Source organism: Melanerpes formicivorus, unplaced genomic scaffold (genome assembly GCF_026170545.1).
Source record: "Melanerpes formicivorus ecotype bairdi unplaced genomic scaffold, bMelFor1.0.p_v2 SCAF_111, whole genome shotgun sequence".
Taxonomy (NCBI): domain Eukaryota; kingdom Metazoa; phylum Chordata; class Aves; order Piciformes; family Picidae; genus Melanerpes; species Melanerpes formicivorus.
In genome coordinates this window covers 1,484,140-1,501,937 of record NW_027142463.1, presented here as the reverse complement: position 1 = coordinate 1,501,937, position 17,798 = coordinate 1,484,140, and the positions used below count along the sequence as shown (strand labels likewise).

The 17,798-nt window shown below is 67.3% G+C and overlaps 1 protein-coding gene across 2 annotated transcripts in view; it reads left to right on the top strand.

Moving 5' to 3' along the window:
* Positions 1–17,798, top strand: part of SMCHD1 (structural maintenance of chromosomes flexible hinge domain containing 1) — a 71,696-nt gene that overhangs the window by 42,824 nt on the left and 11,074 nt on the right. For both annotated transcript variants that reach the window (XM_068166900.1, XM_068166899.1), the window contains exons 26-38: positions 685–833; positions 5,629–5,717; positions 6,276–6,394; positions 8,154–8,321; positions 8,983–9,108; positions 10,705–10,784; positions 11,759–11,916; positions 12,703–12,818; positions 13,692–13,753; positions 14,488–14,575; positions 15,951–16,082; positions 16,315–16,455; positions 17,565–17,691. In XM_068166900.1, coding sequence (XP_068023001.1) covers positions 685–833; positions 5,629–5,717; positions 6,276–6,394; positions 8,154–8,321; positions 8,983–9,108; positions 10,705–10,784; positions 11,759–11,916; positions 12,703–12,818; positions 13,692–13,753; positions 14,488–14,575; positions 15,951–16,082; positions 16,315–16,455; positions 17,565–17,691 — 1,555 coding nt within the window. The remainder of the gene's footprint in view (positions 1–684; positions 834–5,628; positions 5,718–6,275; positions 6,395–8,153; positions 8,322–8,982; positions 9,109–10,704; positions 10,785–11,758; positions 11,917–12,702; positions 12,819–13,691; positions 13,754–14,487; positions 14,576–15,950; positions 16,083–16,314; positions 16,456–17,564; positions 17,692–17,798) is intronic.

The following is a 17,798-nucleotide window of genomic DNA, read 5'->3' as shown; positions in this document are numbered from 1 at the left end:
GCTGTGGGGAGTTGAGGCTCAGGTCACAGAGGGAGGTGGCCAGCAGGGCCCTAGGGGTCCCTTGCAGCCTGCTGCACTCTGAAGCTGTGAGTTTAGGACCAAGTTCTGTGCTGCCAGCATGGTCAGGCGCTGGGACAGCTCCCCAGGGAGGTGGTGGAGGCTCCAGCCCCGGAGGTGTGGCCGTGGCCCTCGGGGCCAGGGGCTGTTGGGTTGGTGTTGGACTGGGTGACCTCAGAGGGCTTCCCCAGCCAGCCACTGACTCTGACACTCGAGGGCAGTGTTGGGGAAGGCAGGGTGGTGGTGGCTGAGGAGCAGCATCCTGGCAGTCGTGGTTCTGCAGCTCTGGGGCCGCCCCAGCTTCGAGGAACCTCCAACATGGAGATTTGCTCTGCCCCTCTCCCCTCTGGCTGTGGAGCCTAACCAAAGGGAGAGCTCCACCAGAGGTGTTTCTGGGTGAGGTCTTTCCCTCAGCTCTTCAGCTGGAGCAGCTGAGCTCTGAGGTCCCTTGCAGCCTGAGCCCTCCTGTGCAGCCTGAGCCCTGCTCTGCCTGGGGCTTGCTGAGTCCCTTCGCGGCGCTGGGAGCCGCAGGGAGGCTGCTGGTGCCCAGCTCTGCTTCCAGCTCTCGGGGAGCGAGGCAGCTGTGCTCTGCAGCTCTGTCTCTGCCTGAAGCCCTTCCCATTGCAGGTGAACTGGACCCCTAAAATCAACAAGGAGCAGCTGATGCAGGGCCTGCTGCCCGACGTGAAGGTGCCCACCTCGGTCAAGGACGTGCGCTACTGCCTCATCACCTACCTGGACGACCACGTCTCCCTGGAGAGCGCCTTCACAGTCAGGTCTGAGCCTCTGCTCTGCTGCCCCAGCTGCCAGGCTGCTGAGCAGGGCCTGGGCTGCCCTGCTCCAGGGCAAGGGCAAAACCTCTCTGCAGAAAGCCAGGAGCAGGGCGGCAGAGGGAGGGCTGCGGGGGCTCGTCCCTGGAGGTTGTAGGTGGGGAGCTGAGCCGTGGGAGAGGGCCCCAGGCTCTGCAGCCCCTCTGGGGAGCCTGCAGGAGCTGGCTGCAGCCTGGGAGGGCTCCCAGGAGGCACCAGCTGCTCAAACAGAGCAGAGGCTGCCCATGAGAGGTCTCACTGGCAAGGTCACTGTGTCCCTCAGGCACTGCTGCCCAGGAGCTGGAGGGTAGGGCAGGAGCTGAAGAGGGTAGAAGGTTAAAAGAAGGTGAAGAGTTGTGGGGTTAAAGGCCATGAGGCAAAGGGTTAGTAGGTTACAGGTGAGGCAGTTAAAGGCCAAACCCTCTGGTTGCTCAGTCAGGAGTGGCAGGCTGCAGAGTGAGCCCCAGGCTGCCAGTTGGCCTCTGGGCTGTACCCCCTGCAGCCCTGCACAGCTGGGGAGAGGAACCTGGCTGTGAGCTGGGCTGCTGCAGGAGGCTGCAGGGGACACAGCTGGGACAGCTCACCTGCAGCAGGAAGGGAAGGAAGGAAGCAAGGCAGGAAGGGGGAAATGCCCTACTAAATCCTCTGCAGTTTGGGAGCTGCTTGCTGCAGCAGTGGGGCAGAACCCTGCAGCTCAGTCTGCAGCAGAGCAGCAGAGCAGGCTGAGCTCCTTGGTGAGCCCCTGGCTGAGCTCCTTGGTGAGCTCCTGGCTGAGCTCCTTGGTGAGCCCCTGGCTGAGCTCCTTGGTGAGCTCCTGGCTGAGCTCCTTGGTGAGCCCCTGGCTGAGCTCCTGGCTGAGCTCCTTGGAGAGCCCCTGGCTGAGCTCCTGGCTGAGCTCCTTGGTGAGCTCCTGGCTGAGCCCCTGGCTGAGCTCCTTGGAGAGCCCCTGGCTGAGCTCCTTGGAGAGCTCCTGGCTGAGCTCCTGGCTGAGCTCCTTGGTGAGCTCCTGGCTGAGCTCCTGGCTGAGCTCCTGGCTGAGCTCCTTGGTGAGCTCCCGGCTGAGCTCCTGGCTGAGCTCCTTGGTGAGCTCCTGGCTGAGCCCCTGGCTGAGTCCTGGCTGAGCTCCTTGGAGAGCCCCTGGCTGAGCCCCTGGCTGAGTCCTGGCTGAGCTCCTTGGTGAGCTCCCGGCTGAGCTCCTGGCTGAGCTCCTTGGTGAGCTCCTGGCTGAGTCCTGGCTGAGCTCCTTGGTGAGCTCCTGGCTGAGCTCCTGGCTGAGCTCCTTGGTGAGCTCCTGGCTGAGCTCCTTGGTGAGCTCCTGGCTGAGTCCTGGCTGAGCTCCTTGGAGAGCTCCTGGCTGAGCTCCTTGGTGAGCTCCTGGCTGAGTCCTGGCTGAGCTCCTTGGAGAGCTCCTGGCTGAACTCCTGGCTGAGCTCCTTGGTGAGCTCCTGGCTGAGTCCTGGCTGAGCTCCTTGGTGAGCTCCTGGCTGAGCTCCTGGCTGAGCTCCTTGGTGAGCTCCTGGCTGAGCTCCTTGGAGAGCCCCTGGCTGAGCTCCTTGGAGAGCCCCTGGCTGAACTCCTGGCTGAGCTCCTTGGTGAGCTCCTGGCTGAGCTCCTTGGTGAGCTCCTGGCTGAGCTCCTGGCTGAGCTCCTTGGTGAGCTCCTGGCTGAGCTCCTGGCTGAGCTCCTGGCTGAGCTCCTTGGTGAGCTCCTGGCTGAGCTCCTGGCTGAGCTCCTTGGTGAGCTCCTGGCTGAGCTCCTTGGTGAGCTCCTGGCTGAGCTCCTGGCTGAGCTCCTTGGTGAGCTCCTGGCTGAGCTCCTTGGAGAGCCCCTGGCTGAGCTCCTTGGAGAGCCCCTGGCTGAGCTCCTTGGAGAGCCCCTGGCTGAACTCCTGGCTGAGCTCCTTGGTGAGCTCCTGGCTGAGCTCCTTGGTGAGCTCCTGGCTGAGCTCCTGGCTGAGCTCCTTGGTGAGCTCCTGGCTGAGTCCTGGCTGAGCTCCTTGGTGAGCTCCTGGCTGAGCTCCTGGCTGAGCTCCTTGGAGAGCCCCTGGCTGAGCTCCTTGGAGAGCCCCTGGCTGAGCTCCTTGGAGAGCCCCTGGCTGAGCTCCTTGGAGAGCCCCTGGCTGAGCTCCTTGGAGAGCTCCTGGCTGAGCTCCTTGGAGAGCTCCTGGCTGAGCTCCTGGCTGAGCTCCTTGGTGAGCTCCTGGCTGAGCTCCTTGGAGAGCCCCTGGCTGAGCTCCTGGCTGAGCTCCTTGGTGAGCTCCTGGCTGAGTCCTGGCTGAGCTCCTTGGAGAGCTCCTGGCTGAGCTCCTGGCTGAGCTCCTTGGTGAGCTCCTGGCTGAGCTCCTTGGTGAGCTCCTGGCTGAGCTCCTGGCTGAGCTCCTTGGTGAGCTCCTGGCTGAGTCCTGGCTGAGCTCCTTGGTGAGCTCCTGGCTGAGCTCCTGGCTGAGCTCCTTGGAGAGCCCCTGGCTGAGCTCCTTGGAGAGCCCCTGGCTGAGCTCCTTGGAGAGCCCCTGGCTGAGCTCCTTGGAGAGCCCCTGGCTGAGCTCCTTGGAGAGCTCCTGGCTGAGCTCCTTGGTGAGCTCCTGGCTGAGCTCCTTGGAGAGCCCCTGGCTGAGCTCCTTGGAGAGCTCCTGGCTGAGCTCCTTGGAGAGCCCCTGGCTGAACTCCTGGCTGAGCTCCTTGGAGAGCCCCTGGCTGAGCTCCTTGGAGAGCTCCTGGCTGAGCTCCTTGGAGAGCTCCTGGCTGAGCTCCTGGCTGAGCTCCTTGGTGAGCTCCTGGCTGAGCTCCTTGGAGAGCCCCTGGCTGAGCTCCTGGCTGAGCTCCTTGGTGAGCTCCTTGGTGAGCCCCTGGCTGAGCTCCTTGGAGAGCTCCTGGCTGAGCTCCTTGGTGAGCTCCTGGCTGAGCTCCTGGCTGAGCTCCTTGGAGAGCCCCTGGCTGAGCTCCTCACCTTCTGAGCAGGAAGCAGAGCAGTGCTGAGTCTGTGGAGTGGAGCTGCTGCCTTTGTACTTGTCCCTGAAGAGCAGCTTCAGCTCCAGGAGGTTGTGCCAGGGGCTCTTGGGTTGGAGGCCACCCTGCTGGGGGGTGGTTAAAGAGCCCAGAGCTCTTTCTAGCAGAGAAAGCAGTACAGGAGTGAAAGCTTTGTGCTGGAGGGCTCCTCAGGGGGCACTCCAGAGGTGCCAGGTGGCTCTCCAGCATTTGGGGTGCCAGCACAAGGCCTGCAGGTGAGGAGAAGGAGAGGCTGAGGTGCCCTAGAAGCACCCAGGAAGGGTCTGCCAGGCCCTGGGAACCTGGGTCTGCGTTTTGGGGTGGTTCCCCAGAGCCCCCAGTGTGGGCTTGGGCTGCTCTCAGGGCAGGAGCAGGTCACTGAAAGCCTGTCAGTGGGCAGCAGGGCTAGGGGAGCCAGGCCAGGCTGGCACAGCAAGGCAGGCTGGGGAGCTCTGGGCACGGCAGGCTCCGTGCTGGCACGGGGGGGGTCACCTAATTAGGAGAGAGTTAACGAGGAGACAGTTTGTGATGCTGCAGAGGACACAGCTGGAGGCTGCTCTGGGCTGGGGCTGCTGTGGGGCTGCTGTGGGGCTGGGGATTGTCAGGGTCTGAGCTGCTCCACGCTGCAGCTGTGCTGTCCCAGGCCGCTGCTGGGCTGGGAGAGCCCCTGGGGGCAAGCTGCTGCAGACCACTGACAGCCCTAAGGTGGCTGAGGCCTCCCTCAGCAGGGCCTGGGGCTGCCCTCAGCAGGGCCTGGGGCTGCCCTCAGCAGGCTGAGCTGGCAGCTGCCCTGTGCACAGCAGCCTTGGAGCTCTCGGTGCGGCAGGGTCGGGAGCAGCGCCCAGCCCAGGGCCCTGCTGCCTGCTGCCTGCTGCCTGCTCCCTGCTGCCTGCTGCCTGCTCCCTGCTGCCTGCTGCCCACTCCCTGCTCCCTGCTCCCTGCTCCCTGCTGCCTCCTGCCCGCTCCCTGCTGCCTGCTCCCTGCTGCCTCCTGCCCGCTCCCTGCTGCCTGCTGCCTGCTGCCTGCTCCCTGCTGCCTGCTCCCTGCTGCCTGCTGTCTGCTCCCTGCTGCCTGCTGCCTGCTCCCTGCTGCCTGCTCCCTGCTGCCTGCTGCCTGCTGCCTGCTCCCTGCTGCCTGCTCCCTGCTGCCTGCTGTCTGCTCCCTGCTGCCTGCTGCCTGCTCCTTGCTGCCTGCTCCCTGCTCCCTGCTCCCTGCTGTCTGCTCCCTGCTCCCTGCTCCCTGCTGCCTGCTGCCTGCTGCCTGCTCCCTGCTGCCTGCTCCCTGCTGCCTGCTGTCTGCTCCCTGCTGCCTGCTGCCTGCTCCCTGCTGCCTGCTCCCTGCTGCCTGCTGCCTGCTGCCTGCTCCCTGCTGCCTGCTGCCTGCTCCCTGCTCCCTGCTGCCTGCTCCCTGCTGCCTGCTGCCTGCTCCCTGCTCCCTGCTGCCTGCTGCCTGCTCCCTGCTGCCTGCTCCCTGCTCCCTGCTCCCTGCTGTCTGCTGCCCGCTCCCTGCTGCCTGCTGCCTGCTGCCTGCTCCCTGCTGCCTGCTGCCTGCTCCCTGCTGCCTGCTGCCTGCTCCCTGCTCCCTGCTGCCTGCTGCCTGCTCCCTGCTGCCTGCTGCCTGCTCCCTGCTGCCTGCTGCCTCCTGCCTCCTGCCTGCTGCCTCCTGCCTGCTGCCTCTGCTTCCTGCTCCCTGCTCCCTGCTGCCTCCTGCCCGCTCCCTGCCTTTGTGCTGTGCCTGCCCAGCTCAGGGCTCTGACTCTGCTCTCCCCTCTGCCCCAGGCCCATTGCTGATGAGCCCAAGCACATCAAGTGTAAGTTGAAAGGACCAAACACGCTGCAGCTGGGTGAGGAGCTGCCAGGGGAGGTTGGTGAGTAGCTGAGTGTTCTGCAGTGCCCTGGGAGCTCCCTGAGCCCTGCACACAGAGGTGGGGAGGGGAGGGAGCCTCAGCTGCTCTCAGTGGTGCCCAGGGCCAGGGGACACAAACTGGAACCCCAGAGGGGAACCTTGTTTGGGGGGAGGCTGCTGGAGGCCTGGGGCAGGCTGCCCAGAGAGGTTGTGGAGAGCTTCCAACCCCCCCTGGGCACTGTGCTGCTGGGCAGGGTGCTGGGGAGGCCCTGCTGGAGCAGGGCTGGGCTGGGGCAGCTCCAGGGGTCCCTTCCCACCCCCCCATGGTGGGGTTCAGTGAGGGGAGCTGAGCACTGGCACAGCTGCCCAAGAGGTTGTGGAATCTCCATCCTTGGAGGCATCCCCAGGGCCTGGCCCTGGGGCAGATGAGCCCCAGGGAGCCTTCCCCAGCTCTGGCTCTGGCAGTGTCTCCCTGGGGTGTGCTGCACACCTGGGTGTGCCACCACAGGCTGGCTGGGGGCTCAGCAGAGCAGCTGCTGAGGGAATTAATCACCCTGCTAAGGACCTTCTCTTTCTACAGACATCATGATCACAGATCAGTATGGCAACCACGTCCAGACAGTGACCTCTTCATGCATCAACTCCCTGGGGGTTTCTGCCCCTGGGCTGGATAAATCCAACCTGAAGGTCACCTGGCAGGTACTCAGGAGCTGCCAGGGAGCTCAGTGGTGCTGGCTGTCCCACTGCCCCCCCAGAGCTCAGCCAGAGCTGGTGGCTCAGCCTTGCTCTGCTGGAGGGCCACTCTGCCCTGTGTCTGCTCTGCCTTGTCCCTGGCCTGCTGGGTGTGTTTCTGGGGAGCTGCTTGGCTCCCTGGGAGAACCATCCAGAAGGGCCTGATGATGTTGTGTGTCATGGGTCACTCCAACCCTGTGCCTTGTGGAGGAGGGCCCCAGCTGTGCCTCCCTCCATGAGCTTCAGCTGGGAGCTCATCCCTGCTTCCCCAGGGACGCCACTGAGGCTGAACCACAGAATCTGTAGTCCACTTGGTAGCCCCCAGGGGAAGCAGAGGTGGGAGGCTGGAGGGGGACACTCCCTGAGGGTGTCTGGAGCCAGCCTGCAGAGGAGAAGGCTCCAGGGGCTCCTCAGAGCTGCTGCCAGCACCTGAAGGGATCCTGCAGGAAGGCTGCAGAGGAACTGCTCCTGAGGGGGTCTGGAGCCAGGCCCAGGGGGAAGGGTTTGGAGCTGAGGCAGAGCAGGGTCAGAGTGGAGCTGGGGAAGAAGTTGTTGAGTGTGAGGCTGCTGAGCCTCTGGCCCAGGCTGCCCAGGGAGGCTGTGGCTGCCTCCTGCCTGGGGGTGCTGCAGGCCAGGCTGGATGAGGCCCTGAGCAGCTGAGCCTGGCTGAGAGGTGTCCCTGGGCCTGGCAGGAGGTTGGAGCAAAGTGAGTTCCCTGAGCTCCCTGCCAGCCTGAGCCCTGCTGGGACTGGAGCAGTGCCTGGAGGTGCCAGGGGTGCAGTGGCAGGGGGAGCAGGGGTGCTGAGCTGTGGGGGAGCAGGGGTGCTGAGCTGTGGGGGGGCAGGGGTGCTGAGCTGTGGGGGAGCAGGGGTGCTGAGCTGTGGGGGAGCAGGGGGTGCTGAGCTGTGGTGGGGCAGGGGTGCTGAGCTGTGGTGGGGCAGGGGTGCTGAGCTGTGGGGGAGCAGGGGTGCTGAGCTGTGGGGGAGCAGGGGTGCTGAGCTGTGGGGGGGCAGGGGTGCTGAGCTGTGGGGGGGCAGGGGTGCTGAGCTGTGGTAGGGCAGGGGTGCTGAGCTGTGGGGGGGCAGGGGTGCTGAGCTGTGGTGGGGCAGGGGTGCTGAGCTGTGGGGGGGCAGGGGGTGCTGAGCTGTGGTGGGGCAGGGGTGCTGAGCTGTGGGGGAGCAGGGGTGCTGAGCTGGGGGGGGGGCAGGGGGTGCTGAGCTGTGGGGGGGCAGGGGTGCTGAGCTGTGGTGGGGCAGGGGTGCTGAGCTGTGGGGGGGCAGGGGGTGCTGAGCTGTGGTGGGGCAGGGGTGCTGAGCTGGGGGGGAGCAGGGGTGCTGAGCTGGGGGGGGGGCAGGGGGTGCTGAGCTGTGGGGGGGCAGGGGTGCTGAGCTGTGGTGGGGCAGGGGTGCTGAGCTGTGGGGGGGCAGGGGTGCTGAGCTGGGGGGGAGCAGGGGTGCTGAGCTGGGGGGGGGCAGGGGGTGCTGAGCTGTGGGGGGGCAGGGGTGCTGAGCTGTGGTGGGGCAGGGGTGCTGAGCTGTGGGGGGGCAGGGGTGCTGAGCTGTGGGGGGGCAGGGGTGCTGAGCTGTGGGGGGGCAGGGGTGCTGAGCTGTGGGGGGGCAGGGGGTGCTGAGCTGTGGGGGGGCAGGGGTGCTGAGCTGTGGGGGGGCAGGGGTGCTGAGCTGTGGTGGGGCAGGGGTGCTGAGTGAGGCGCTGCTGTGTCCCCCAGGGCAGCTCTCTGATCATGCGGGTCAAGGGCATCCGGTTCAGCAGCTGCCAGCTGGGCACCAAGGAGCTCTGCTTCGCCTGGAGGGAGTTCTCTGACTTCATCAGGGTCACCCTGACTGCAGGACCCCCTGCCAGGCTGCAGCTCCTGGACTGGCCAGAGCTGGAGAAGGTCAGTGCCACACCCAGGGTCACTGCAGGGGGCTCTGACCCTGAGCCTCTGCCCAGACCTCACCTCCAGTCCTGCCTCCAGCTCTGCTGTCCCCAGCAGGAGAAGGACACAGAGCTGCTGGGGAGAGGCCAGAGGAGGCCACAGAGATGCTGCCAGGGCTGGAGCAGCTCTGCTGGGAGGCCAGGCTGAGGGAGCTGGGGCTGTGCAGCCTGCAGAGGAGAAGGCTCCAGGGGGATTTTCTTTGAGCTGTTCAGCTGCCAGGGCTGAGGCTGGAGCAGAGGGCCAGGGGGGAGGCAAGGGAAAGGGAGAGCAAAGTGAGATCCCTGGGTGCAGAGCAGGGCTGAAGGAGAGCAAAGTGAGATCCCTGGGTGCAGAGCAGGGCTGAAGGCTGTGTTGCCAGGTGGGGAAGGGAGGTGTTAAGAGCCAAGGGAGACAGAAGGGTCAGAGGGTGTTGGAACTCCTTTGGTTCTGAGGTCCATCCCATGGAGAAGGTTTGAGGCCTTTTGCTCTCTCTCCAAGGAGGAGGCTGCTGGCTGAGCCCCTCCAGAGCAGCTCCCTGCTTCAGTGCCCCTCAGCACCCAGGGAGAGCAGGCTGCAGCCGTGGGCATGGCTGCTGGGGCCCTGCAGGCAGGGCAGGCTGAGGCAGGCCTCTCTCCTGCAGCCTGTGGCAGTGATCAACGGCAGGCAGCTGCAGAAGGCTCTGCAGGTGCAGCTCTGTGACCAGTGGGGGAACCCCACGCCCGAAGCCAACGTCAGGATCGGCCTCACCAAGAGCAGCCAGCTCAAGGTGAGCCTGCCCTGCTCCCCCTGCCCTGCACCCCCTGCCCTGCTCCCCCCTGCCCTGCTCCCCCTGCCCTGCTCCCCCTGCTCTGCACCCCCCTGCCCTCCTTCCCCCTGCCCTGCTCCCCCTGCCCTGCTCCCCCTGCCCTCCTTCCCCCTGCCCTGCTCCCCCTGCCCTGCTCCCCCTGCCCTGCACCCCCTGCCCTCCTTCCCCCTGCCCTGCTCCCCCTGCCCTGCTCCCCCTGCCCTCCTTCCCCCTGCCCTGCTCCCCCTGCCCTGCTCCCCCTGCCCTCCTTCCCCCTGCCCTGCTCCCCCTGCCCTGCTCCCCCTGCCCTGCTCCCCCTGCTCTGCACCCCCTGCCCTCCTTCCCCCTGCCCTGCTCCCCCTGCCCTGCTCCCCCTGCCCTCCTTCCCCCTGCCCTGCTCCCCCTGCCCTGCTCCCCCTGCCCTGCACCCCCTGCCCTCCTTCCCCCTGCCCTGCTCCCCCTGCCCTGCTCCCCCTGCCCTCCTTCCCCCTGCCCTCCTCCCCCTGCCCTGCTCCCCCTGCCCTGCTCCCCCTGCCCTGCTCCCCTCTGCCCTGCTCCCCCTGCCCTGCACCCCCTGCCCTGCTCCCCCTGCCCTCCTCCCCCTGCCCTCCTCCCCCCTGCCCTCCTCCCCCTGCCCTCCTCCCTCTGCCCTCCTCCCCCCTGCCCTCCTCCCCCTGCCCCCCTCCTCTGCCTCCTCTGTGCCTGGCCAAGCCCTGGGGGGACACTGCCCCACAGCCCTGGAAGGCAGGCAGGAGGCCCAGGGCTCCAGGCTGGAGCCTCAGACCCCAGGCCTGGTCCTGTGCCCTGCTGAGTGCCAGTGGCTCCCACACAGCCAGCAGCTCACACTCACACCATGAGTGGGCTTGGAGGGGACCCCCAGAGACCAGCTGCCCCAAGCCCCTGCCACGGGCAGGGCCACCTCCTCCAGCCTGGCCTTGAGCCCCCCCAGGCAGGAGGCAGCCACAGCCTCCCTGGGCAGCCTGGGCCAGCTGGGGCAGGAGCCTTGCAGGCCTGGTTCTGAGCCTGAGCAGCTCCATCTGCAAGGGCAGGAAGACAACTGCTGGGGAGCTCATCCCTGCACAGCCTGGGCTGGAAGGGACCTCTGGGGGCCAGCTGGGCCACCCCCTGCGCTCAGCAGGGACACCTCTGGCTCCCTGCAGCTCCCTGGGGGGAGGCTGGAGCCAGGTGGGGACATGGCCCTGGGGGCTGGGGCTGGAGGAGCTGGCCTGGAGGTGCCCCAGGGGAGGCTGGAGGTGAGGAGGAAGTTCTCCACTGGAAGGGTTCTCAAGCCCTGGGAGAGGCTGCCCAGGGAGGCTCCAAGCAGTGAGTTGGTTGGCAGGGGCCTGGAGCAAGGGCTCCAGCAGGAGGGGTCCCTGCCCAGGGCAGGGGCTTGGAGCTGGAGGTCTTGGAGGTCCCTTCCAGCCCAGCCCGTGCCAGGGCTCTGCTCTGGAGGGCAGGCCCCGGGGCAGGCAGCGCTGCTGGGGCAGGGCAGGGCAGCAGGGGAGCTCCAGCCGCACCTCCTGCCCTGGGCCTGCCCTGCCTGGGCCCTGGGGCACTGCCAGCCTCTGCTTGGCACAGGTTGGCCTCAGCAGCCAGCAGCTGAGGACTGATGAGAGCGGCAGGGCCAACCTGGGGGTCTTCAGCATCCAGGCACCCAGGTGAGGGGGGGGCTGCACAGCTGGGCACAGCTGGGGGGCTCAGGGGCCCTGCGGGGGGGGCTGCACAGCTGGGCACAGCTGGGGGGGCTCAGGGGCCCTGCGGGGGGGGGGCTGCACAGCTGGGCACAGCTGGGGGGGCTCAAGGGCCCTGCGGGGGGGGGGGCTGCACAGCTGGGCACAGCTGGGGGGCTCAGGGGCCCTGCAGGGGGGGTCTGCACAGCTGGGCACAGCTGGGGGGGCTCAAGGGCCCTGCGGGGGGGGGGCTGCACAGCTGGGCACAGCTGGGGGGGCTCAAGGGCCCTGCGGGGGGGGGGCTGCACAGCTGGGCACAGCTGGGGGCAGTCAGGGACCCCACAGGGTGGGAGTGGCACAGCTGGGCACAGCTTGGGGGGCTCAGGGTCCCTGCAGGTGGGGGCTGCACAGCTGGGCACAGCTGGGGGGCTCAGGGGCCCTGCTGGGGTGGGAGGCTGCACAGCTGGGCACAGCTGGGGGGCTCAGGGGCCCTGCAGGGGGGGGGCTGCACAGCTGGGCACAGCTGGGGGGCTCAGGGCCCCTGCAGGGGGGGGGCGGCACAGCTGGGGGGCTCAGGGGCCCTGCAGGGGGGGGGCTGCACAGCTGGGCACAGCTGGGGGGGCTCAGGGCCCCTGCAGGGGGGGGCTGCACAGCTGGGCACAGCTGGGGGTCTGAGTGGTCCCTGCAGGGGATGCTGCCTGGCTGGGGGGTCTGAGGGGTCCCTGCAGGGGGGGCTGCCTGGCTGGGGGGTCTGAGGGGTCCCTGCAGGGGATGCTGCCTGGCTGGGGGGTCTGAGGGGTCCCTGCAGGGGATGCTGCCCGGCTGGGGGGTCTGAGGGGTCCCTGCAGGGGTTGCTGCCGGCTGGGGGTCCTGAGCCCCTCCCGGCCCCCCCGCGGGGGTGGCTGGGCCCCGGCGGGCTGGGGGCGCAGGGCTGTGCAGCCGTGTGCCGTGCGTGCTCGCAGGGGGGAGCACAGCCTGCAGGTCAGAGCCTTCCACCCCCGGGGCCCCCTGGACGCCCCTCCCATCACCCTGAGCGTGCTGCCCGACCCCGAGCGCCCTGCCTGCCTCAAGGTCAAGTACGACCGGGACGCCGCCTGCCCCGCGGGGGGAACCTTCCCTGGTGAGCAGCCTGCCTGCCCCGGCAGCCCTCCTCCTCCTCCTCCTCCTCCTCCTCCTCCTCCTGGGGCATTCCCCTCCCTGCTTCCTCTCAGCCCTGTCTGAGCCCCTCTGGAACCCCTGGGGGGAAGCCACAGCACCGCCTCAGGGCAGCCCCCCCCCAGAGCCCTGCCCTGCTGCGGGCTGCTCCATAGGCAGGCCTGGCCCTGCTGGGCTCTGCACAGCTGCTCTGGGCTCTGCTGGGCTCTGCTGGGCTCTGCTGGGCTCTGCTGGGCTCTGCACAGCTGCTCTGGGCTCTGCTGGGCTCTGCACAGCTGCTCTGGGCTCTGCTGGGCTCTGCTGGGCTCTACACAGCTGCTCTGGGCTCTGCTGGGCTCTGCTGGGCTCTGCACAGCTGCTCTGGGCTGTGCTGAGCTCTGCTGGGCTCTGCTGGACCCTGCTGGGCTGCTCTGGGCTCTGCTGGGCTCTGCTGGGCTGCTCTGGGCTCTCTTTGGAGGGAGCTTTCCCCAGGGGGGGAGGGAGGGAGGTGCAGGAGGGGTCCCTGGGCTTGGGTCTGCAGCAGAGCTCTGCTCAGCCTGGCCAAGCCCTTCCAGCTCACCCACTCCAACCCACCCCGTGCCAGGGCTTGGGGCTGCCCCCCGGCCCTCAGCACCCCAGCTCTGCCCCTGGGGAACCCCTCCAGGGGAGGGCAGGGCAGGCTGGGGCAGGCCTGGGGCAGCCTTTCAGGGCAGAGGCCTCTCCTGGTGTGCCCTGGCCGCTGAGCAGGGCTGTGCTGGGCTGTCCCCTGCAGACTTCATGGTCAGCGTGCTGTCCGAGGACGAGAACATCATCAAGCACATCAGCTCAGCCCGGGTCACCATGAGCATGTGGGAGGCACAGAGCCCCGGGGCCAAGGCAGGAGCTGCTGTAAGTCACCACCAGGGGCACCTCGAGGCCAGGCACCTGGAGCAGAAGCTTCCCTGCCCTGCACTGGGGTCCCTGGCCCCTCCTGGCCTCCACGTGGCCGGGGCTCAGCTCCTGCTCAGCAGTGACAGAGCCCTGGGGCTGCCTGGGCTGCAGCTGATCCACTCCAGCCCTGAGCCAGCACCCCCATGGCCCAGGGAGCTGATCCACTCCACCCCTGAGCCAGCACCCCCATGGCCTTCAAACCATGGCCCAGGGAGCTGATCCACTCCAGCCCCTGAGCCAGCACTCCCATGCCCCAGGGAGCTGATCCACTCCAGCCCTGAGCCAGCACCCCCATGGCCTTCCAAGCATGCCCCAGGGTGCTGAGGCCACCACTGATGTGCTGAGCTCTGTGGCTGTAGAGCCAGGGAGTCCCTTGGGCAGGAGAAGCCCTACAAGACCAGGTCCAACCAAAGCCCAGCTCTGGCAAGGCTGGTGGCAGTCCATGGCCCTCAGCACCACTCCTGCAAGGCCTTGGAGCACCTGCAGGGGTGGGGGCTCCAGCACCTCCCTGGGCAGCCTGAGCACACCCCTGCAGGGTGGGGATGGTTCCCCATGCCCAGCCCAGGCTGTTGCTGTCCAGTGCCCAGGCCGTGGCAGGGAGCAGGGGGCAGCTGCTCTGCAGGGGCTCCCTGGGGGCAGGCAGGCTGTCAGCAGCTGCCCCCTGCCCTGGGCCAAGCCCAGGCTCCAGGGATGAAGGCTGCTGGGGGAAGCCTCCCAGAAGTGGTGTGCTGCTGGCAGCTCTGCCTGGCTCTGCAGCCTGGGCAGCAGCTGCCAGGGGAATGGCTGGGCCTGCAGGGCAGGGCAGTGACTTCTGTGCCTCTCCCTTTGCAGGTGACAACCTTCAGCTGCAGCAAGGTGAAGGAGGACAAGGAAGATGGCATCTTCTACTTCAGGTACAGCAGCATGCTGCTGCCTGCTGCCACCCACTGCAGAGCCAGGGCCTGAGCTGCAGGCAGCAGGTCCAGGCTGCAGCAGGCCCAGGCTGCAGCACTCACAGGCTGCTCCAGGCTGGGGAAGTCCTTGGAGGTCACCAGGTCCAAGCGAGGCCCAGCTGCTGAGGCAGAGCTCTCCTGCCAGCCCAGCCTGCTCAGGGGCCCAGCCAGCCTGGCTCCAGGCCTGCAGCCCCCACAGCTGCTCTGGTGACCTCTGTGGGCTGGGAAAGACCTTTGAGATCCCTGAGTCCAAGCTCATGGCCACTGCACTGTGTCCTGAAGGACAGGAACCAGGAGCCTGGCCCCAGCCTCCTGCCCCCCACAGCTCCTGCAGCTCCCCTCTGGGGCTGCTCCTCTGCAGGCTCTCAGCCCCAGGGCTCTCAGCCTTGGCTGCTCAGAGCTGCTCTGGGGCTGCTCCTCTGCAGGCTCTCAGCCCCAGAGCTGCTCCAGGCCCCTCAGCAGCCTTGCAGCCTCCCCTGGGCTCTCTCCAGCAGCTCTCTGTCCCTGTGAGCCTGGGGAGCTCAGCTCTGGCCCCAGCAGTGCAGCTGTGGCCTCAGCAGGGCAGGGCAGAGCAGAACAGAGGGGCAGGAGAGCCTCCCTTGGCCAGCACCACTCAGATGTGGGCTGCCTGTGTGCTTGGCTGCTCCTCACTTCAGCACTAACTTCACTTTTGCTTGGGCTCTGCTTCTCCTCAGGGACAAAATGATTCCAGAGAGAGTTGGCACTTACTGCATCCAGTTTACCTTTGCAGTGGACAAGCTGAACACCCTCAGCAGTGAGCAGGTTTGAGTCCCTAACTCATTCCATGTCCTGTGGGAGCAGCTGGGGGGGTGTGATCAAACACCTTGCAGGGCCAGAGAGCAGCTTTCCCCTGCAGGCTCTGCAGGACACTGCCACTGGAGCTGGGTGGTTCCAGCTGCTGAGCTGCAGCTGAGCAGAGGTCAAAGAGTGCCTTGGGTTGGACAGACACAATGGCTCAGGCTGGGAGGGAGCCCAGAGCTCAGCTGCTCCAACCTCCTGCCAGGCCCAGGGACACCTCTCAGCCAGGCTCAGCTGCTCAGGGCCTCATCCAGCCTGGCCTGCAGCACCCCCAGGCAGGAGGCAGCCACAGCCTCCCTGGGCAGCCTGGGCCAGAGGCTCAGCAGCTTCACACTCAACAACTTCTTCCTCAGCTCCACTCTGAGCCTGCTCTGCCTCAGCTCCAAACCCTTCCCCTGGGCCTGGCTCCAGACCCCCTCAGGAGCAGTTCCTCTGCAGCCTTCCTGCAGGATCCCTTCAGGTGCTGGCAGCAGCTCTGAGGTGCCCCTGGAGCCTTCTCCTCTGCAGGCTGCACAGCCCCAGCTCCCTCAGCACAGCCCCAGAGGTCCAACCCTCTTACTGCACCAAGAGCTGTGCAGCAGCAGAGCTGCCTCCCTCCCTCCCTCCCAGCAGAGCTCAGTTATGAAAGGATTTCCAGGTCAGCTGTGGGCAGCTGCTGGCCCCAGCACAGCTCAGAGTGGTTTGGGCTGGACAAGCTCCTGAAGATCTCTGGAGTGCAACCATTGTGCAGCTGTGGCAGCTGGTGTGGAGCAGCAGAGCTGCCTGCTGCTGCTTTGGGCTGCTGCTGCCTTCCTGCAGGTGTGCAGGGGGTTGCAGCAGCCTTTTCCTGGCTGCAAACACCTCCAGGCAGGAGGCTGCCACCACCTCCCTGGGCAGCCTGTGCCAGGCTCTCACCACCCTCATGGGCAACAACTTCTTCCTAACATCCAATCTGAGTCTGCCCATTCCTAGTTCTGCTCCAACCCCCCCAGTCCTATCCCTCCCTCACACCCTCAGCAGTCCCTCCCCAGCTTTCCTGCAGCCTCCTGCAGATCCTGGAAGGCCACAGTTAGGTCTCCTCAGAGCCTTCTCCTCTCCAGCCTGCACAGCCCCAACTCCCTCACTCTGTGCTCACAGCAGAGCAGCTCCAGCCCTCTGCTCCTCCTCCTGGCCCTGCTCTGGACACCTTCCAGCCCCTCCAGACCCCTCCTGGCACAGAGGCTCCAGAGCTGGAGGCAGAGCTGGGGCTGGGCTCTCAGCAGAGCAGAGCAGGGGGGATGGAACTGGCTGAGCCCTGAGGGCCCTTCCAAGCCTAACAATTCTCTGCTGTGTGTTTGTTTCCTTCTCCTTCCCCTGCCAGATCCTGGTGGAGGTTGTCCCCAGCGCCGCGGTGCGCCTGGCCCCCGACGCCCTGCCGGCCACCCCGGCCGTCTCCAACGTCCAGGCCCTGGCCAGCCGCACCCTGGTCAGGGACCTGCAGCTCCATGTCATGGTAACTGGGGCTGGGGGCTGCTGGGGGCCTGCTGGGGCTGCCTGCACCCTGCCCTGCCCTGCCCTGCCCTGCCCTGGGCACAGCTGGCTGCCTGCTCCCTGGGGTGCCCTGTGTGGGCACAGGTGGGAGGTGGCCCTGCAGCGCCCCCTGCTGGCAGCCCAGGCCATCGGGGTGAGCGGTCAGTGCCTGCAGCTGTGTCCCAGAGCACTCTTTCTGCCCTCCCCCCTCGCAGGATGAGTACAACAACCATGCTGGCACCGAGCTGGGGGGCAGGGTGCTGGCCAAGATCAAGAGCCCTGTGGAGGAGGACACTGAGGTGCCCCAGTTCCAGGGCAAGGTGGAGTTCCCCCTGGAGAAGGGCTCAGCCTGCATCGTAAGTGTGCCTGAGACCTCCCCTCAGCTCCTCTGCAGCCTGCCAGCCCCCTGCCCCCTGCCCTGGGCAGGCTCTGCCAAGGGAGGCTGGGGCCAAGATTGGGCTGGACTGGGCTGGATTGGGCTGGGCCGGGCTGGGTTGGGTTGGGCTGGGCTGGACTGGGCTGGGTTGGGCTGGGTTGGGCTGGGCAGGGCTGGGCTGGGCTGGGCTGGACTGGGCTGGGCTGGGTTGGGTTGGGCTGGGCTGGGTTGGGCTGGGCTGGGCTGGGCTGGGTTGGGCTGGGCTGGACTGGGCTGGGTTGGGCTGGACTGGGCTGGGCTGGATTGGGCTGGGTTGGGCTGGGCTGGGTTGGGCTGGGTTGGGTTGGGTTGGGCTGGGCTGGGCTGGGCTGGGTTGGGCTGGGTTGGGCTGGGCAGGGCTGGGCTGGGCTGGGCTGGACTGGGCTGGGTTGGGCTGGGTTGGGCTGGGCTGGGCTGGGCTGGGCTGGACTGGGCTGGGCTGGGTTGGGTTGGGCTGGGCTGGGTTGGGCTGGGCTGGGTTGGGCTGGGCTGGACTGGGCTGGGCTGGGTTGGGCTGGGCTGGGCTGGGTTGGGCTGGGCTGGGCTGGACTGGGCTGGGCTGGGTTGGGCTGGGCTGGGCTGGGTTGGGCTGGGCTGGGCTGGACTGGGCTGGGCTGGGTTGGGCTGGGCTGGACTGGGCTGGGCTGGGTTGGGCTGGGCAGGGCTGGGCTGGGTTGGGCTGGGCTGGGCTGGGCTGGGCTGGGTTGGGTTGGGTTGGGTTGGGTTGGGTTGGGCTGGACTGGGTTGGGTTGGGCTGGGTTGGGTTGGGTTGGGCTGGGCAGGGCTGGGTTGGGCTGGGTTGGGTTGGGTTGGGCTGGACTGGGCTGGGTTGGGCTGGGTTGGGTTGGGTTGGGCCAAAGGGCCAAGAGGGGCAGCTCCTGCAGGCTTTGGGGGTCATTCTGTGGGGGAGCTCTGGAAGGCACCTCCAGGCCAGCCCTCAGGGCCCACACAGCGCTGCAGGGGCCTGGGAGGTTTGGTGTTTGAAGGCTGCTGCTGTGGGGGGAGCCCAGCAGTTCACAGAACCTTCTGCTTGGTTGTTTGTTGGCTCAGAGCCTGGTGCTGGCCGAGAACAGCCCTGGGAGGGACAGCACTGAGTATGTGCTGGTGTTTGAGCCCGAGGTGCCAGCTCTGAAGAAGCCCCTGGAGCCCTACCACCTGTCCTTCATGTTCTACAATGGTAGGTGCAGCCCACACTGCCTGAGTGTGTCCCTCCATGCTGGGAGGGACCTCAGAGCTCAGCCAGCTCCAGCCCCCTGCCATGGGACCCCTGCCCCCAGCCCAGGC